Source organism: Equus przewalskii, chromosome 15 (assembly GCF_037783145.1).
Source record: "Equus przewalskii isolate Varuska chromosome 15, EquPr2, whole genome shotgun sequence".
Classification (NCBI taxonomy): domain Eukaryota; kingdom Metazoa; phylum Chordata; class Mammalia; order Perissodactyla; family Equidae; genus Equus; species Equus przewalskii.
This window is the reverse complement of record NC_091845.1, coordinates 58,968,129-58,990,103: the sequence shown is the minus strand read 5'-3', so window position 1 is coordinate 58,990,103 and position 21,975 is coordinate 58,968,129. Positions and strand designations below refer to the sequence as shown.

At 35.5% G+C, this 21,975-nt stretch overlaps 1 protein-coding gene across 3 annotated transcripts in view; it reads right to left on the bottom strand.

The window, feature by feature from the left end:
* Positions 1-4,212: 4,212 nt before the first annotated feature.
* Positions 4,213-21,975, bottom strand: part of NGLY1 (N-glycanase 1) — a 56,582-nt gene continuing 38,819 nt past the window's right edge. Inside the window, exons 6-12 of one of the 3 annotated variants that reach the window (XM_070577438.1) lie at positions 20,707-20,828; positions 19,596-19,741; positions 17,630-17,740; positions 16,208-16,372; positions 12,641-12,826; positions 5,279-5,456; positions 4,213-4,916 (exon numbers count right to left, since the gene is read on the bottom strand). In XM_070577438.1, the coding sequence (XP_070433539.1) occupies positions 4,741-4,916; positions 5,279-5,456; positions 12,641-12,826; positions 16,208-16,372; positions 17,630-17,740; positions 19,596-19,741; positions 20,707-20,828 (1,084 nt within the window). In that variant the 3' untranslated portion in view covers positions 4,213-4,740. The remainder of the gene's footprint in view (positions 4,917-5,278; positions 5,457-12,640; positions 12,827-16,207; positions 16,373-17,629; positions 17,741-19,595; positions 19,742-20,706; positions 20,829-21,975) is intronic. The other 2 variants (XM_070577440.1, XM_070577439.1) reach the window with 2 other exon arrangements.

The following is a 21,975-nucleotide window of genomic DNA, read 5'->3' as shown; positions in this document are numbered from 1 at the left end:
ACATTCTCATTAGTAATCTTAGAAAGAATATTACAATCATTAAACAAGCATAGGCGGATATAAAGGAAAGCAATCAGAAAGGGTTGGATATTAAAAATGATTATCAAAACAAAGAACTCACCCAATAGGCAAACATAGAAAATTAAAACAAAAATGGCTAATGAACATATGAGAAATTATTTAATCTCACAAGTAATCAAATAAATATTTAAAACTAGGTATTTTTTACCCAACAGATTGGCAAAAATAACACTGCTGTTTTAGTAATTGTCTTAGTTCGGGCTGCAACAACAAATTACCATAGACTGGGGGGCTTAAACCATCTATTTCTCACAGCTGTGGAAGCTGGAAGTCTGGTCTCAGAATGGCAGCACGGTTGGGTTCTTGGTGATGGCCCTTGTATTTGAAATGCGGAAAGCAGAGAGGAGAAGCAAGATCTTTCTTGTCTTTTCTTATAAGGGCAGAAATCCCACTCATGAGGGCTGCACCTTCACGACCTAATTATCTCCCAAAGGCCCCACTTCCTAACACCATCATATTGGAGGTTAGGGTTTCAACACAGGAATTTTGGGGAGAAACACTCAGCCCTTGAGAGTAATCTAATGCTGTATGATCAAATCACTCTGAAAGTGTCTTTAAATAAATCATTTCTTATGTTTCATGGTTTCTGTGCATTAGGAATTTAGCAGCAGTTTAGCTGGGCAGTTCCAACTGGGAGTGTCTCGTTCTCATGAAGCCACAGTCAATGAAGGCTTGACAGGGGCTGGAAGATCCGTTTCTATGGCTGGCACGTTGCTGCTGGAGGTCAGAGGGAGCCCTGTGTTCCTCTCCACAGATCTGCTTGAGGCCTCATGGCATGCAACTGCCTTCCTCCAGAGAGAGCAGTCCAAGAAAACAAGGCTTGTTTTGACCTCAGAAATACTATATTATACTGGACACACAGGCCAGCTCTAACTCAGTGTGGAAGGGCCAACACAAAGACAGGAAAGCTAGAGGCGAGGATCATTGGAGGCTGGCTACCACAACTGCAATATTTAGTTTTGGCAAGAATGGGAGGAAATAGTGGCCTAAAACACTACTGCTGGGTGTGTAAACTGGTGTGCCTCATTCAGAGGGTGACATGACAGTAGGTAGTAAGAGTTAAAATGTACATATCTTAGCATATATTCTATGTGAAAGAAATCTGTATAAGGATTTTCACTGCAGTAGTGTTTGCAATAATAAAAAAAGGGAAAGACCTAAACATCTGTAAAGAAGAGAATAATGGATAAATGAAGGAATATTGTGGAGCAGTTAAAAAGAATGTGACTGACCATGGCAAGATTTCCAAAATATACTGCCAAGAAAACAAGCAGAAAGAAAATATACTTCTACTGACCTAACAAGAAAAAAATCTAATACATGAAAACCGATTGTGTGTGTGTGTACATGTATGAATATGAAAATCTACAGGAAAGCTCAGGAAAGACAAACGTAAATATTTTGTCAGTTACTTCTGAAAACGATAAAGAGTGTGGGCAGTGGAGGCAGCACTTTACACTATAATATTGTTTGAATTTCTAACAAAAATGGCTTTAATAAACATTTAAAATCAGTAAGTAACAGACTTTGAGTGACAACCCAAAATGCTCTCTTACAGTAAGGAATATGAGCTTTAGTGGTTAGACTTTATCTTTATTTTAGTTCTTCAGAGGCCCTTTCTGGCTTACTTATGGATTTCCAGTTGCTGCTACAATTTTGTGATCTCAGAGCAAGTCTGGAAAATTAAAAGAGAGCAAGGTCTCCACTTCTGAGTCTGTTTCATTTGTGATGCTGAATGGCTGTTAGACACACAGGCATTAAAATACTGGCTCTCACTGAGCCTCTCTGTTTCATCATCTGTAAAATGGGGATAAGATACACAACCTACTATACAATGCTGCTGGGATCAAACGAGACACTGAAGTCATTGGCACTGGTTAAACACTCAAATGTGGCCATTTTTAGATTAGGTCCATTCTAAATCTCTTATCAGAAATAAAGCACTGTTTTGGTCAATATAAAGGATGTGACTGGATACATGCTAAGTGGATTAAACCCAATCATGACTTGTGTTGGTTTCCTCTTATTATTCCTTCAAGAGTATTTAAGGAAAAAGTACCATCTGGATCAGAGTGATGGGCATATAAGAATGTATTCGTTTGGACTATAAAATCAAAACACAATTTATCGTGTTGTAGAGGAAAAAAGAATCTTAAAAAATTATTACACAAATACCAAAGCACCCACCATATCTAGAGTAATCTATCATCAAATTACAATAAATTTATTCTCCAGAAAAGCTTAACTATAGTTAGAAAAATCATGGGTTCTAATATAAATTTTAATACCTCCTCAACTTGAATATTCCTATCAAAATATCTATATTCATGAAACACCTACTAAAACAGCAACCCGCACATAGGTCTATATTCTATAACCCCACAACTTGGTAGAAGGAAAGATTGAGATATATGAATGAATCTTGCCTATGTCACTAATCCATTGAATTATAGATCATTTAATGTCTCTGGGTTTGAGTTTCCTTAGTGAAAAGTAAACAGTCTAGGTTAAATTATCTCTAACAACTCTTCCTACCCCAAAAGTCCATGATAGAGTGTTCTCTAGACCTCCCTTCATCTAAAGCGCTTCTTTTGCTTGTAATTTGATCAAAGCATCAGATTAAGTTCTTGTTCATCTTGAGAATGTGATTTCCAGGAAAAGACTTACTTTAAAAAGCACTGCAACAAAAAGCAGACTATAAAATTCATCATGACAGGATCTGACCCGAAAGCAAGATGTAAATCATTTTTGAGCAATGGCAGTAGACGGCTAATCAATCCGAGCATGTCTGAAGAGCTGGGTTTGGTTATTCCCTCGGGGATTTCACATTCACTCTTTAATCACAACAGACTACGTGCTTCTAAATGAGAAGATCCTAAAGGATTACTATACAAAGTGTACCCTAACATTAGCGCCAGTTTACCGAGGGGGTCTGCACTATCAGCCCTTCTTTGCCTAAGTTACTTTTGCCTTATAGGTTTACTGTCCCTTAGGCTTTGCACATTATTGAGAAGTGTTTTGTCCCATACCTTCTGTACTATCTTCAAACTTTTCTGTATAATAAAATATCTAGTAACATGCATGGAGTACCTTTGGGGCTAAAACTTTCATGGACTACATTTAAGACAATTGTGAAACTAACTTTTCAACAGTTCAACTCTACAAAAACATGCGACATTTCAATTCTACTCATTTTTCTGCTTAAAAAAGAGTAGAATGTATCCTTTTCATGGATAAAGTGCATCCAGTTGAGTTCCCTCATTTTTATTACCATCTTTATGAAACTTCTTGTAGATCTCCAGATTTTCTCATGAAGGTTAAGAGGGTTGGTTCACTTGATCATCAAAATACTCACTGTGCCAATACCACGTAGATCAAGACAGGTTAAGAGTCAAGTCTCTCCAATTTTATGTATTTGGCCTCTATATGATGCTATGATTAACTCAAGAGTCTGAGAATTCCAGAAAAATTTCTAATATTCAAGACATATTAATAACTTTAAACGCACAAACTACTTTTTTTGAAGTTTAACTTTTTAGCAAGTAAGTGATCCTCAACAGAGTTTGACTACAACTAAAGAGAGAACATAAGACCTGTGTTTCAAGATCTTAGTACATATTTTATAATGCATGTAAATGTTTTACTGAATTGCACAGGGTGAGAATCTCTGAGAATGTACTTTTCTTGTATGAAGAGTTGAAGACTCACTTTGCAGAACATCACAAAGGCATTTAGAAGACAGGGGCTGTGTCTTTTTCACCATTGCCTCCTTCACAGTGCTATCACAATGCCTCTGTACACAAACACTTAATAAATGTTCACTAAATTTAATTGGAGAGGTTATCACAGACATAAAAACTCTTAATATAGCATATCAATACTATATAATATATAGTTACAGTTTCAAAGACAAGAACAGATACTTTGTTCAAAGAGGTAGATAAAAATACTCAAAAGTAAACTCAAAAATAAAGCATTTTCTCAAGTATCCACATATTATGGATTTATAATATATCTTTGAATTTATGTAGTGTTAAATGTTTTCATAACTCTTGTCTATTCAAGCGGTTTTCAATGTTTAGGATACGTAGTAAAGATTTTTATTTAGCCTAAGTAACCACTAAAAAGATATAAGGCAAAATAATTCGTTTTATTTCTTAAATGCCTACATATTTACAATCATAAAATTTTTCATGCATTATAACTTATAGATACTACACTTTCACATTTATTAAAAATTAAAAATCTTAGGAAATCTAATTCATTACTTATGAAGAAATTAATGGCTGATCAGAAAATGTCAAATGACTATTATTAGGTTAAGATTTTATCATAATCATGAATAGTACTTAATCAGGAATACCTTCATTTTACTTTTAAAACTATTACTTACTGTTCTTAGACAAAAATCACATACTGGGGCAATAAGACTTTACTCCAAATTATAGTCACATGTGGAAGGGAGCTTTTAATTCCAGGTTTCATTATGGTCCATAGTATAAAGATATACTGTCATGAGGGTTACATGATGGATAGCCAGCAAAAGAAATACTAGCAGAGGGCAGTCAACTACCAACTAAGCATGCACTGAATCAACAGACTACTTTAGAACATGGTAAGTTCTTGATTATCGCCAGCTTTCCCATATTGTTTTGGTTCTCAAAGGTCACTGAATTTTATAATTATCTCCAAACAATTATCTTCATGGTCATTTAAGCTTTGTCTAAACAGTTGGGTGTGTTGCCAAGCAAGAACACCATCTCCTCTGCTTAACTCTGCTTCCAAAATAACTTCACTGGCACCAGAAAAATCATGATAGGAGCGAAGAGTTTTATCTGTTGGAGAAAAAAAATAAGACTTTGCTTTTGGTAACTTAAAGAACATAAAGAGCCAGTTTTGGAATTCATTTTATATACCTGACTTATAGGTAAAAATCAACTCTTAAAAAACAAACACAAATTATTCTTTATGAAGGAAATGTGTCCTTTGAAACAAAGAAATGATTTTTCTCCTTCCATTTGTGTTTCACAATTAAAAACATAAGCCCTTCTATTACAATGAGGTCATACAGGTTTTAATTTTCAAAAATTTTTTTAATGCAATAGAATGAATAACTCAGAACCACATCTCAAATAAATACTATTCTTCAGAGTATTAAATACACACTTCATGATGAATTCTCCAGTCAAATGCTTACCGCCTGTGAGTTCTACGTGTGCTGTATCAGATCGCAATTTCCACTGCACTGTTCCAGTCTGAAAGGTGTGACTACTTGTTCTAATGGAAATGCCATCTACTTTGAGGCCAACTGACCCACACTCAAACTTCCAGGAAATATAAGCGTAAGATGATCCTTCCTTTCGGGCTAAATACACCTATAGAGTAGGAGGGGAAAAAGGACTTGTCAGAAATAACAAAATGGTATAAAAAACATATAGTCCAAGTCTTATTGTCACAGAGTACTATGTACAAATGAGTATTAAAAACCTAATTTTTCCCCACTGAGAAGATTTTTACTGCTAATGTTTTTTCATTTTATTAGCCAACTTTTCCTACAGTAACTTTTGCTCTGGAAGAAAGATATTATTTGAATACAGGTGTCTCAATTAAGTACAGCCCTAAAGGGCTGCATGCTAACCTAATTTTGGTAAATCATACTCTCTTTAAATAAGTAAGTCTAGTTATTTAAAGTGAACTTTATGATGAATCCTGCCAAAAATGAAAAATCCTTTTAAATGCAATTATTCCTTAATTTATCTTCTTTTGTAAGTCTGGATTTTCACATAAGCTTTCGTACAATGAGATGGGCCAAATATCCTAAATCGAGAAAATACCCCAGTCAATACTAAGTAATGGCTTAAAAGGTAATTCTATGCTTGACTATCTAAACAGTACGCTCCCCATTCCTTCTTCATCAATGCCCCTTACCACTTTAAATGTATACTATTTAAGGCATCAAGCTGGCTGCTTACAGCTCATCTCCTCTCACAGTTTCATACACTCTTCAAGATGCTGAATGAAAACTGACATCTAGTCTTGGTCTTTCACAGATAACTCCATTCACCTAGGCTCAAACCCCTAAGAATCTGATTCTTAAACCATTTATCCCTCAAGTCCAAACTCCCACAGTTACCCAGGTGTTTCTTTGAAATAACCCCTTTCTTCATTTATACCACACTTAACACTATAGTCATAACTTTATGCTCATCTTTCTGCAACTGCCTAATTAATGTTTTCAAAATCCCACTTCCTTCATGTTACGTATCTAGTCTAGAATGTAGAGCAGGTAACTGGCTCTTGCATTAATTAAATCCAAACTCTTAGCTTTCACGGTCGTCCAGAATTTCATCCCACTGTGAACTGCCAATACTCCCTTACCCCAATGTAACATCAAGTGTACTTGTATGATCTAATTTCACCAAATCATAAGCTCTCTGAGGCACATGTTCTGGATTCATAGGAGGGTTTAATAAATAGTATTTAAGTATTAAAAATCTACATACACATACATATTCTTTTAGAAACATCTCATCTACTTCTCAGTGGCAAACAGTTGAAGTACCGTACAAAACACACCTGCCATGGAAATGTTCTACTCCATGTACTAGTCTAGTGTTTAGTCATCAAGTGAAAAACTCAATCACTGCTGGCATTCTGTTGATATTCTGTTCTACTTGGCAACCTATAGTTATTTTTCTTCCAGGTTAAATATGTCAGTTAATTTAATTTGAAAGTTTTTAGAACCAGTACGGTGGAGATTATAAAACAACAATCACTCTCCAAGGAAAATGATTTGAATTCCTTAGACTAGATATCTATAATCAACTATTGTTGTCTGGATGACAAACCTAGATATATGGGACTGTTGACTGCTCCAGTCAAGTTCAGGGTAAGCTCACTATAACATCCTCTGATGCTCACGTGCTCCCACCACATGCTCCTCTTATAGCTATTTGTAAGGAGAACCTGGGGCTCAGGATTGCACCAGTGTTCCCCGGGAGTCATTACTTTCACATATCCTAAACTACTAGCCATGTAGGGATTATCTGGAAAAGATGAGCCAAACAGAGGGGTTACTGGAAGAAAGGGGGTTGGAAGAACTAAAGGACTGGGGAAAAGTAATCTTAAGACAGAAATAAATACACTCAAATTTATGTTGCTGTACATACTTCTATGTCTTGTGTATTTTCAGAGCTCAGGAGTTTCAAATGTCCCCACAAAAGTGTGGGTATAAAATATGATAGACTAAAGTCAGGTTAACTTCAAATTTCTAGCTTACCCCAAGAATTGCCTTAATTATACCATGGGTCTGGAACAGAACATGGTTTTAACTATCACAGAAGATTTGTAATAGCTGTTGAACCCATCTGAGAGAACTGCTTGTCCTTAAGACACATTTTTCATTCCTAAAGACATCAGCTTTTAAGAGTCTAAAAAGTTAAAGGATAAGATGGAATTCATCATTGAATTCTTAAATGCTTAAAATAAACATTCAAACATATTGTGAGGGCCAGCCTGGTGGTGCAGCGGTTAAGTTTGCACGTTCCGCTTCTCGGTGGCCCAGGGTTCGCCGGTTCGGATCCCAGGTGTGGACACGGCACTGCTTGGCAAAAGCCATGCTGTGTTAGGCGTCCCACATATAACGTAGAGGACGATGGGCATGGATGTTAGCTCATGGTCAGTCTTGCTCAGAAAAAGAGGAGGATTGGCAGTAGTTAGCTCAGGGCTAATCATCATCTTCTTCATCAAAAAAAAAATAAATAAAATAAAGTGGATTTCTTCTAGACATCAAATATTTAAAAAAAAAACATATTGTGAGCAAATAAAAGGTCTCTTAGGCTAAAGAAACAATATATGGAAATAAAACAGACCCTATTTATATTGAAAATTCATGTCATCCTTTCCACGTAATGTATTCTGACTGTATTATTTTAACCAACTTACTTTAACTCAGCATTTTTAAAGGTGGTAGGAAGTTACCAAGAATATGTATACTCACTTTGGTAATTTGAAATGTACCAAAACAATAGGATTTATATAAACCTCCAATTGTGGTCCTGCCTATGTGTAGTACCAACAGAACCAGTAATTATAATTTATTCAAGTGAAAAAAATACTTTATAACCTCTCAAATATTCAATTGTTTGGTCTAGATGAAAAGAAAAAAGTACTTTTATAACTGTTGATTGTTCCTAACTTCTTGAGTTATCTTAGACAAATTTTTGCCTGTTGGCTTTTTTAATTCATAGTTGTAATTTATTTTGTTCAGTCCTACATGCTTGGTTTTGCAATTTGTGAGACTACTAAGAGATGAGTATTGCTACCCTACTTTAGCACTAGTGATAGTAAAATCAGAAGTCATGGAGTTTTTTTCTATAGACTGAAATCTATACACCACACCCTCCCCGTCATGACCCACCCTTACCTTCTTTGGGCATCTCTAAGGACACACAGGCATACCACAATCCATGGGTGGGAACAAGACCAGTGTCTATGGCTTAAGGTCTAAGTTATATCATTCACAATGCACACACTGAAACTTGTCTTTTGGGTTGTGGCTATAACCACTATTTTCAAGACTGAGAACAATTAGCATATCAGCTTCTTCATGTACACAGTCTACAAAAGATCTTCACTTAAAGATTTTCTGATTACTACATGCCAGGCTGGTCCGCCCATTGCTGTGGTTTCTTAGAAGTTCAATTTGTACTGCACTGTTTGAAGTCATTCTTTAGTATATTCTTAAAATTATTCTTCTGCTTAGACTGCTAAGATTAACTCTAATTGAGTTCACCATACAGCAGATACCTTGCAGTCAGGCATTCCTACAGGTATCCAGCAGAGTAGTTGCATTTCAAGAGATTTTAATTCAATGCTGGTAAACTGGTATTGCTCATGAATCTTATTTTTGGTTATTCCCTTTTATCACTGAGATCAAACATGAATCATTGTCAGTTCCCAGTGAATTTAAATCTTTCTATACTATGCTGCTGATTTATTCCATTTGCAGCCTCTGGAATTACTCTGGATCATAGTGTGATCTTGTCCTTCCCTTGCCTAACTCCTTCATGGTTTCCTATTACATATTTGCAAGGTAATGCAAGTCCCTGGGACCTGACAACTGTTTACCTTTCAAACTTCCCACTATTATCCTCCACAACATTCCCTACTACTTACTCTTCCCTGAATATATCCGATGTTTCTCATCTCAGAGCTTTTGCACATGCTATTTCTCATGCCCCAGAACACCCTCCCCTTCCACATCCTGTCTCCACACTGTGAAACTCTCCCTCTGCCTCCTCCTCCAAAAGCCTGCTCCGATATTACCACTTCTGCAAGGCCGCCTCTGACTCAAGAAGGGACAGTGGCTCTTCCCTCTGTCTTCTCTCCCGTAGTATCCTTTACAGACCCATATTCTTCTAGCACTTACCTCATTAAATAGTTGGGCCACATGTCTTTCTCCTATATTGGTCTATGCTCACCTTCACTTACCATTACATCCTAAGTACAAAGCACAATGTCTGACAATGTGCATGTTTACTGAATGACTTAAATGATTCAATTCTTGACATAATGCCATGCACCAAAAAGTGCTAAAATGACTCCAGTGCCAAAGAGAATGATGAAACTACTCAAAAATAAAAAAATATTTAAGAACATCCAAGGGACACAGTCTGAACGAAGGCAGAGTATCCATGGTGCTCTACACAGCCCTAGGGGAGTGGAGAATTCATGTCATATACACTCACTCATTCTTTCTTATATTCACCGATCTTTACTAAACATTTATTACGTATCAGGCACTAAGCTAGATAAATGAATACTGACAGTACAAAAGTGGGTAGAAAAAGACAAGGTCTCAGCCAGGGAACGTTTACAATGTAGTAGGAGAGAGACAATCTATTCTCACACACAGTTGTTGAATAAATGTCACAAAGGAGAGGTAAACGGTGCAGAGTCGATAAAGGGGGAAATGGATCCAGTTAACTAGCACTGGAGGGAGTGAGGCTTAAGCCAAGCTCTATGGATAAGTTAATCTAACAAACAAGACAGTAAACGAGGTTGTGTGCAGAGGGTAGAAAGGCAGTGCAGCTGCAATGTAGAGAGGAAGGGAGTAGCATGGTGCAAGACAAGGCCAGGGAGGGTGGCAAGGCCCAGACTTGGAAGAGATTTGAACTGTTTCTTATCCTAAGAGCACTTGGTAATGATTGGGGTTTTGAAAACCTTTTCCTGGCTATAGCACGGAGAACATCTTTGAAGGGACCAGGGCAGGCACAGGGAGACTACTTAGGAAGCTATTAATATCACTTTTGTCAAAGTGTTATCACTTGCCTCCTAAAAAACATCCTGGTCTTCTTGATTTAGCTTTTCATATTCCTTTCCATCCAGACATCACTGGATAATGTATTTGCTAAGTAGTAAAACTTTGTGAGTCTCGGTGCTCCTGGGAGGCTACCTCTCCGAGAGGGTGAAGAATCTGTTCTAACGATCTGACAGCAGGCTGTATGTGATCTGTCACGATTCCAGGTGTGAGGGGAAATAGGCTTCTACTATCTAGAAACTCGGGACATGCTAGTACTAACAGAACTAAAAATACTGATTTAGGTGGAAAACTCAAGTTTTAATGGTAATACATTATTTATGAGTTATTAGTCTCTACAAGTGTAGTTAAGATTCTAGTGTTTTTCTTCATTTGGTACTAAATATTGTAACTGGAAATAGATTCATTCAACTTTTAAAAACCAGTGCCCTTCGTAAAAGTATATTAAGGTATACACTTTACTTGAGTAGGGGCCTGATTTTATTTAATGGCTTTCACATCTCATTTACATTATTTAAATCTTTGTCATACAATAGACCCTCTCTGGCCACAATGTTCTATTTAGAGGTCTCAAAACATGCCATGTACTCCATGCTTTTTCCCTGCTGTTCCCTTGCCTTATAAACACCTACTCACCCTTCAGCGTCAGCTCAAATGTCGCCTGCTCGGTGGAGCTTTGCCCAACTCCCACAGCCAGAGCTAATTACTCCCTCCTTGGTGTTTCCATAGCAATGTGTTTATATCCTTATTATAGCACTCTGCATTGTGGTTAAGATGGCTGCTTATGCTCCAGTTTCCCCTGTTAGACTGGGAGGGCAGAAACCGTGTCTTCATTTTTTAATCCATGTAGCTGAGAACAATGCCTGGCACAACAGGCACTCAGTAAATGTTTGCTGATGAACAAACGAGTGACTCAGACAAAGAAGAAACGCGCCCTAGAGTAGACCTGTTTTTCAGCACACCACATCTTCGCAGCACATCATTATTTTCTCTGTCATTACTTTCTCCATTAACACTGCTAGTTAGGAAGAAAGGCATGTTTTTCTTCTTCAGTTTAGCAAGTAAAGACTAGACCTTGGATGAAAAACATGTCTGTCTTATCCTGCTTTCTGTTCAGAGGAATTTTTAGGCTAAGGACAGACTTTCAGAAAAAGTTCATCCTTTCTCATCAACTATATAATCAATTATAGATACACACATCTTAAATTATTTTTAATGCCCTTCTTTAACTAAAGAAAATTCCTAAATCTACAATTTTAATAATCCTCTAAGTTATTCTTGGTTTAATACAAAAAGATCACCAAGATACAAGCCAAGGTAAGTTCAGAACAAAAACTAACGATTGGGAAAAAAAATAAAGCAGAGGTCGTATCTCTATAAGTCTTTTGTACTCTGATGCCTAGTACAGTGATAAGGCTGTAGAAGATGCTCATAAACACTAGCAGCTGTTCATCTGTGACTCAGTTTTTAATCTATCCTATATACTTCACAAGTGAACAATTTCTCTTCCCACTCAACCATCTTGGCAAGTTAACTTTAAAAGCTCCCTAGAAGTTCACTGACTCCTATGAAAATCTATCAATAATATGGTTAGATCTGTTGAGGTCATGTGACCAGCTCTGAGTTTATTTTTGGTGTGTGTCTAAGGGGTATGGCAGTTTAAAAGCAAAGGCTCTTGCTTGTTACAGGTAACATGTAACAACAATGTGTAAGTTGGTACAAGTGAACTACTATAGTCCTAGAATCCATTTCCTTCTTTATTTTTTAGGACACAGAAGAAATAATTAGCATCGCTGCTCAATCATCTACATTCTTTTGAAATGAAAGCATGTTAGATGGTTAGCTCTTGGGATTTTGGACTAAAGCTGTTATACTCCCAACAGCCTTGCATTTAGTAGGCAATTAATACATATCTTGTGAAGGAATTAAATAACAATATATTTTATATATTCAGGCAAAAACTAGTCACATGGGTTGGTCATACACTTGACTATTGTTCCCCCCAAAAGAATTAAATTCAGCCTCTTTGATGAAACTGGATACTTCCTTGAAATAAACGTGAATTTGTAATGGACTTTTGATTAAACATTGGGAGCAAGATTTTCTTGCATAGCTTTAAGGATTACTGAAAGCAGTTTTGATCTACCAGTGTTCACATTATGCACAACTGAAAAATGAAGCCAATCCATATTTGCTTAAACAACGACAAAGGTTTTAAAGTTTCATGCGTTAAGTTACCATGTTCCAGTCTGTTTCAACTTTTCTGAATATGGATTCCATTTTCCACACACCACTCTCCCATCCAGAAATGGTTTGATTATTATTTGAAACTCGGACATATTGATCTTTCACAATATTATAACAAAGGTGGAGCTCTTTAGAAATCTTCTCATTTTCAGAAGGGATGAATACGTTTTCTTTTCTCTTAAAAAGAAAGCAGAATTAGTTTTTCAAGGGAAAAAATATATAAATACAAAGAGGAACTGTTAAGTTTAGTGGTAAGACATTCTTTCAACTTGAAAATGAAAAATTGGTGCTACTGGAAAATTCAAAAAATATTTTATATGTTAAATATGATCAGAATGATGCTAATATAGCACGAAACATTATTAGACAGAAAACAAGAAGTATGAACTATGGCTCTGACTAAAATTTCTGTGATTTTGTGTTCAACCTGAATTCATTTATTTTTCTTTATTTCCACTACCTGCACCATCTCCTAATTGGACTACTGCAACTGTCTCCCAAAGCTGACTCCTGCTTTAACTCTTACCTCTCCTATCCATGCTCCAGATAGTAATGGAAGTGATTCTTTAAAAATGTAAACTGGAATACATCACTTTCCTGTTTAACTCACTCCATTGACTTCCCACTATACTTAAGCTCTAAACCTTTACCAAGGCTAACAGGGCTCTATATGGCCTATCCCCTGCCTACTTCTCCAATGTGTATTAAACATTGGGTACTAGATATTAAACAATGTAAAAACTTATAATGTATAAGACTCAATATGCAGAATGCAAAACATCTTAGAGACAGAAAGAGAAAAATATTTATAAATGTATAAACAAGAAGATAATTCCCTAGTAGAATCTGTCATTACTGCCAAAAAGGTAAGAACAGAGTTTATTATTTTTAGAAATTTATTTTATAGTTATGAATCAGTATACTACACCTCAAAAAAGTATGTAACAGTACTTCTCAATTCTTTTCTTCTCTTTTTTTATCAAAGATATTTCAGAGCACTGACATAAACCAAATGGAATTAAAATTTTAAAGTAGCATTATCTACTATTTTACAAAAGATAACTAATTACCAAAGGGAAAAGAAAAAATATATGCTACTGAACATATCATGTATGCAACTGAACAATCTAGAATAACATTCATATTTCATAAAATCTTTTTAATCTAAGATTAAGATAAAACTTTTCTTTCTGGAATGATACCACCAATGTTACCTTCTTTTTCCAACTGTTTTTAAGGTACAGTTTGGTGATTTTTTAGGACTGACATTTTTCAATTTAATTTTAAAACAAACATGTATTTCTAAAGAGAAAAATGATTTTTTTTTAATTCCATGGCCCTAATGTGGTCTCCAGTAATTGAGAAATTTAAAAAATCTTCACAAGGGAAAACAATTTGGGCATATGACCCAATTCATATTTTTAAAGTTTAATCAATTTATATGCCATGCAAGAGGAAGCACATATATCCATATAAAGAAGAAGAAATGAAGACCTAAATAATATCCACGTTTTAAATTGAACACAGCTGTGAATTAAATTAGCTCTTTAAAATTGGCTTCATTTAGATTTATACTTGTAACTTGCACTGCATCAGCAGTGATTTGAATTATTTGTTGAATTTAGATCTCGTAACTCTATAGCTGAACCAACACTTCCAACTGCCTGCTAAAGATGATGAGATAAGTTAAAAAGCAAACATAAAGTTTACTGGGAATAATTCACTGCTTTTGGACATATTCCTTTATTAGAGAAATGAGTTACAACAACAGGAAATTTAGAAAAAGTAGATATAAAACTTTAATTTGGAACTGTGTGATATCGATACTGTGCTGGATTATTTTCCTTTCAAGCATTTTTTATTACGTATCTTCTTAGACATTTATATCAAATACTTTCTAGTGAGTCAACTGTAAACTCCCGAGGGGCGAGGGACAGTTTACTTTACTTTCTTTTTTTGTTTGTTTTTTTTTTAAAGATTTTATTTTTCCTTTTTCTCCCCAGTGCTCCCCGGTACATAGCTGTATATTTTTAGTGGTGGGTCCTTCTAGTTGTGGCATGTGGAATGCCACCTCAGCACGGCCTGATGAGTGGTGCTATGTCTGTGGCCCAGGATCCGAACCGGTGAAACCCTGGGCCGCTTAAGTAGAGCGCACACACTCGGCCAGAGGGCCAGCCCCATTATTCTACTTTCTTAACGTCCATTACAGAGCACATTGCTTTTCACCCAGCCCCTAACTATAAAAATTATATTTCCATTGTTCATTATTTAATTTTGGGAGGTTAATCAAAAGAAAATATCTTAAAATAAGTTTGACAATAGTAATCACACCAACAACAATTTCTAGCCAATACCAGATGTATGCAAGAATATAACAAGAAATAAATACCATCAGCTGAATTACCCAGATTCTATCATTTTTCCCACTGTACTTTATAAAGGTTCAATATGGAAAAACAAAAAATGAAAAAAGGTACAACTGAGCTCTTTTAAATGCATTAAAATGTTATTTTGAAAGACATGAAGAGGCACGTCACAAAAGAGGATACCCAAAAGTTTAAAGAACAGGCATTCAACTTCATTAGTCATCACCAAAATGCCAATTAAAATCATAGTGTACTACTACTATCTACCATTAGAACTGCTAAAATGAAACAGAGAGATAATACCAACTGTAGGCAAAAATGTGAAAAAATCTCATACACTGTTGGTGAAAGTGTAAACTGGCCCAACCACTTTGGAAAATTGGCAGTATCTACTAAAGCTGAACATACTCATACTGTATCACCTAGCAATTCACTTCTAGGAATATACTTATCTGAAAGGCATCAACACATTCATCGAAAACACGTATATGAATGTTCACAGCAGCACAGTTTTTAACAGCCAAAATCTAGAAACAACTCAAATACCCATCAATAGTGACACTAATAAATTGCAGTATATTCACTCAATGGTATATTATACAGCAATGAAAATAAACATACCATAAACATGCAGCAACAAGTATGAATCTCACTTTCAAAAAGGTTGAGAGGAAGAAACCATTTACAAAAGAGTATAATTATGAGATTCCATTTACATAAAGCACAATAACAGGCAAAACTAATCTATGATGTTAAAACTAGGATAATGGTTACTCTTAGGGGAGGAAGGCAGTGACTGGAAGGGAACTCATGGTTATTTCTGAGGTTCTGGTAGTCTATTTCTTATTCTGGTTGGTGGCTACATGGGTGCTCAATCTGTAAAAAATTTGTCAAGCCATACACTTACCATTTGTGCATTTTTCTGTATGTACTTCAGTAAAAGTTATACTGCGCTAAAAATTTAGATAAGGTAAAAAATAGAAAAATCCCATTTTAATGTCCTTTGTTAACTCTTGTATGTGATTATACTATGTCAATCAACCACTGGTTCTCTTCAAATGTCTACATTTTTAAATAATTACTCTGAAAAGTTAATTGAAAGGTCATGGCCAATGCATTTTTCTGTAAGTAAAGAGCACAGTACAGGAAGCAGGAAAGTGAGAAGATGATGATGCTATAATGAATTAAATACCTCTAGACCCATTTCACCTCGGGCTACTCTCCAAGCCACTGACCCAGATATTCTTCCACCAAATTCTCCAGGTTTAGGGGTTTTGGGAGATATAAATTCAACAAGCTCCACAATTATCCTCTGGAGAAGTTCTTTTCTTCTGTTTTCTGACAAAGATATTTGCCTCTGTAATTCATATTTTTAAAAAAGTCATTAAGAATAGGGGAATGTAGAAGTCCATCTCTAAGTAAGAATAAAAGTAAAACATTTGTATTTTAAGGGGATCTTGAAAGAAGTAACCGACCTTTTTCATACATATAATTACTTGGAAAATAAACAGGACATTGGAAACTTAGAATAATTTAACAAATTTTATGTTAAGAAATCATTCAACAGCCATACCCAACTATCCATGACCTTTACTGTCCTAGATTTAAAATGGAGGTAGCAACTTCTGTTTCTGGTTACGATAGACTAGCTTGTGTCAGACCAACTGTCCTGATGAAAAAAGCAGGGGAAAATACACACACACATACAAACACCTGTTTGAATGCAACAGAAAGCTACCAAGGTAGCCAGAGCTGAAGCAGGTAAGATCCAAGAAAAGAAATGAATTAAGGTAAACCAAACATACTGCACCTCTTCTCCCTTCCAGGTATTTGCCAATTATTAAGTGGCATGAGGAAGAGAGGCTGAGAAGCCAAGTAGGAAATGGATGTCAAAGTGCTGACAGACAAAGTGGAATTTTTAGCAGAATCACAGTGGTATGGTGTAAATAACCTGGAGCTCAGAGCCACCCAAGGTGAGGGGCTCTAGTAAATACTCCAGGTTTTCAGCTTGCTCAGGATCTCTGAAGGGCCACAGGTTAGAAGTAAGGTGAAATTCCAGAGACTGAAACCTCACCTTGAATCTCAATCACTGTCTGGATTAAGGGGATACATCCTATTCTAATCACTTGCCAGAAGCAAAATTAGTTGTCCATTTTTTAAATTACGAAAAACAAAGCAACGCCCCCTATAGTAAAAAATTTCAATACTACCAAAGGGGTATAAAATAAAAACTGATTCTTCCCTCTTGGACCTCCAGTTCCTCTTGTCAGAAGTAGTCATCGTTAACAATTTCCTGTGCATTGTTTTAGAAATTTTCAGGCTTAGACAAGTGTGTGTAATTATAGTCAACATACAATTACTTTGATAAATAAGATAACATACTTTTTATGTCAAGTATTACATATATTGAAATTTCATTTACCTGAACTTTGGGACGTGACAATGAGTCCTTAAAATTTTCAATGAACAAAAAGACATTTAACATATTAAGATATTTTTTGCTTGCAAAATAATGCTACTATTTTAAGAATTTCAATGGGTTAAAAATTGGCTATTCTTGATTAAATAAAAAATTTAAATGTCCTGTTAAAAATAACAAATGCCCATCACAAACCTGCTTATTAAGTCCATTAATAGTTTCTCGAAGTAATTCTTCTTTAATCTCAGTTCTTCTGGAGATTACCTCTTCATGTTTACAAGAATATCGCCAAGTGACATCAACCACCTCAAATTATAGAATACAAATATTTAACAAGATTACAACCATCAACCTTAATTTGCTAACTAGAATGTACGTAATTCTTAAGTAGTATTTTTAAAATGCTATCCTTTAAAATTTTAAAAACTGTGGGGAAAAATCAAAGAGAATATGCTTTTTATTCATTTTCAAACAGGTATAGTTCCAAGAAAGACTGTGATAAGATGATGAAATTTTCAGAACATTTAGCTTTTTATTTATTTTTTTAATTTTAATTTATTTATTTATTTAAAGATTTCAGTTTTTTCCTTTTTCTCCCCAAAGCCCCCCGGTACGTAGTTGTATACTCTTCGTTGTGGGTCCTTCTAGTTGTGGCATGTGGGACGCTGCCTCAGCGTGGTTTGATGAGAAGTGCCATGTCCGCGCCCAGGATTCGAACCAACGAAACACTGGGCCGCCGGCAGCAGAGTGCGCGAACTTAACCACTCGGCCACGGGGCCAGCCCCACATTTAGCTTTTTAAAACTCATCTACAAGACTGATTTCACAAAATTCAACAAATAACAACTCTTTTGATTTTCATTATATTAAATTTATATTATAGATCTGATTTTTGACAAAGGTGCAAAGACAATTCAATGGAGAAAGGATAATCTTTTGAATAAATGGTGCTAGAACAATTCATAATAGTCCATTGCAATATGATGAACTTCAATCCACACCTTGGACTATCTACAAAAACTCACTCGAAATGGATCACAGATCCAAATGTAAAACAAAGAGTATAAAACTTCTAAAAGAAAATCATTGTGGCTTGGGCTTGGCAAAAATTTCTTAGGTACAGCATCAAAAAGAACGATCTGTAAAAGAACACATTGATAAACTGGACTTCATCAATTTCTCCTCTTCAAGTCACAGGGAGAATGAAAAGATAGGCCATAGACAGGGAGAAAATCTTTGTAAAGTATATATTCAATAAAGAACCCTCAAAACTCAACAGTAAGAAAATGAGCAACCCAACTGAAAAAAAAAAGGCAAAGACCTATGGATAACAAACGAACACATAAAACGACGCTCAGCATTATTTGTCATTAGGGAAATGCAAATGAAAACCACAATGAGATACCACTACACATAGATTTATTGAAAGGGCTAAAATTTAAAACTCAGATCATACTACGCATTGAAAAGGATATGGAGAAACTGGGAACTCTTATACACTGCTGGTGAGAATGTAAAATAGTTTAGCAGTTTCTTAAAAAGTTAAATATACACCTGCCATATGATCCTGTCATTCCACTTTCAGGTATTTATCAAAGAGAAGAGAAATCGTATACCCATATCCATTTAAAGACTTGTGCCTGAATGTTCATAGCAGCTTTACTTGAAACTGTAAAAAACTGGAAAGTACCCAGATGTCCATCAACAGGTAAATGGATAAACAAACTATGATACATCCATACAGTGGAATATTACTCAGAAATAAAAAGAATAAACTACTCATACATGAAAACAATAGATGAATCTCAAAATAATTATGCTAAGTAAAAGAAACCAGACCCCCCCAAACTAAAGAATACACATTATATGATTCCATTTATGTAAAACTCCAGAAATACAGATTAATCTATTGTCACAGAAAGCAGATCCGTGGTTGCCCGGAGAGGAGCAAGAAGGCGGGATGACAAGGGGACATGAGGAAACTTCCAGGGATAGTGGAGCAGAGATGACTTCACAGGTGTATACAAATGACAAAATTTATTAAATTGTACACTTTAAATACATACTGCTTATTGCATGTCGATTATGCCTTCAAGAGCTGTCAAAAAAGGGGAAAAATTATACATTATCCTTAGAAAAATTTTTTTCTTCTTATGTCCTACCTCATCTTTAGAAAATGCTATGACATAGGAAAGCTTCTTGCCCCACCCTATTTCATAAAGGAGTGGTTTGTCACAGACATCTTCACAGGCATCACAGTGCAGCCACCGCTGCTGAGAAGGAGAAAAGACTTCTGTCCAGACATGGTCTACTCAAAGGAGAGACAAGAAAGCAACAGAAAAAAAGAAAAGTTAAGTTTATAAAACCAGAATGACTTCCAATAACTATATACAAACTCCTAAGAATCACATAATAATTTATTGTATTTTAAATTTTAGTTAATAAGATTGAGCATTTTGTGGCATACAATACTCTACAACACTTGTTTTAATTTCTCTCTTTGAAATCTTAAAAATGTTTTTGGTCTAGCTCCTTTATAATGCAGTCAGTTTTAGGCTTAACTAAAAATTATGTGAGCTATAACTCTAAGAAAGGTAAACATACTGAACAACAGCATCAAAACCAGGGCTTAGGTTGCTAATGTGAAGGAGTTAATGCCACTTTTGAAACTGCAGTCTCTCTCAACTTTCGAGACCCAGAAGCAGCAAGAGGGCTAACAATTGATGTTCTATATTTGATTGTAAGGCAATAATTTATAAGTGAAGGTTTTATTTCATTCTTAAAAAACAACAAAAACATGAGTAAAAATCTAAGAACAAGGAAAACAACTTTTTAACCTGGAAACAACATGAGTCATTTCTAAATAGGCACAATATAAATTTCGTGACATTTATGACATATTTTCTATGTTGAGATTTAAAATTATTAAATCTTTCATACTAATCCATACAAAAATGAACATTTCTACAGCACATTATTACACATGTTCTTATATATACAGAAACAGCATTACTAAAAATGTCATGGTTAAATGATTAACAAAAGAATATTTATAGTACAAAGTAACAGGCAAAATGCTAGGTGTACTACAAAAATCTTGTGATCCCCACAAAAAATCTTTAAGGTTGGTATTACTGTTATTTTACAGATGGCAAACGGAAGCACAGACTGACAAGGCCAGAAAGTAACAGAAAATGACAAGGCCCAGACTGTAAACCCAAATCCTGACCTCGGCAAAGCCTCACTACGCCCTGCTCCCACTGAGTTCTGTACCTGTGTAATCCCAAATATAGCGGGCTTCGAACCCTAAGGCTCGGCAGCACAGTGTAAAACAATTGGCCCACTCGCCACACCGTCCACATCTTGTTTCCAAAAGCTTCTCGGGGTTATTATACCTGGTTTAAAATAACAACCAAAAAGCTTTGATTCATTATCAAGATCAAAAGAATTTTAAGGAATTTATATCACCTCTGTGCTAAAAAATGCTATTTCTTAATCTCATATTCTTAAATAGCCTAGAATATATGAGGCATTGTGTTAGAATCTTGGGTGAAAAATGATTAAAGCGGTACAGTCTTCAAGGAGTTTACAGTCCTAAGAGAGATAAGGAATTAACACAAATAACTTTACTACATGGCAGAACTGATACAAACCGCACGACAGGTCAGATTGAGTGTTAGGGGAGAGCGGCTGGGGAGGAGAGCTTGTGTTTGAAGTGGGCCTGGAAGGACAGACAGGATTTGGACAAGCAGAGATTCTTTAGGAAATCTGCTTTAAGCATTAATATTACTCTAACAAGTGGTATAATTAGCTCGTTGTATTTAAAAGGTAAACAACTTAAATTACTCAATAAAGATTTTAAAGCTTAGTTGAACTCAACTTGACTTAAAATTCTATTTTTCTTCCCAATGGTCATTTTGATTGAAATTTTATTCTTCTGAACTACTTAAAGGTGCTTGTTACTTTGGAAGTTTTTTGAAAGATGTTTGCAACAATCTTCTGAAAACTTATTCCAATTATAAAATCATCATAAAACTGAAGAACACCAAATCTTGCATATCATGCTGCGAAGGATTTGAGACGCTAAACTAAGCAGGAAAAGTGTCCCAGCTGAGCAGAAATGTGGGCCATGAGCTTGAGAAGGAAACAGCTACATGAATGAACTGGCTCTGCAATGACATGTTTGTCCTAAGCAGATGCTCTTGCTTAAGCTAAGTTAAATGAATTTGTAACTCAGGTAATTAAATGATTGAAAAAACTTGTAAATTTATATTAAGAAGTAATAACACCAGAATTAGAGCATCCTATGCCTCCACCTTCTATATACTACTTGTGCCAAGTTGAACAACCAACTTAGCCTCTAATGAAGTGTTCATCATCTCAACCCTACACAGAGAACAGCTAACAGTAAAATAAGCGATTAGAAAGGAAAAGATTAACACTTTGTAAAAAGTATCGTTAGCCTATACCCCTCTGCATTATCAGTTACATCCAACTGCTTAGAAAGAGTTTATAAAGGAGAGGGATTTAACTTTATATTTC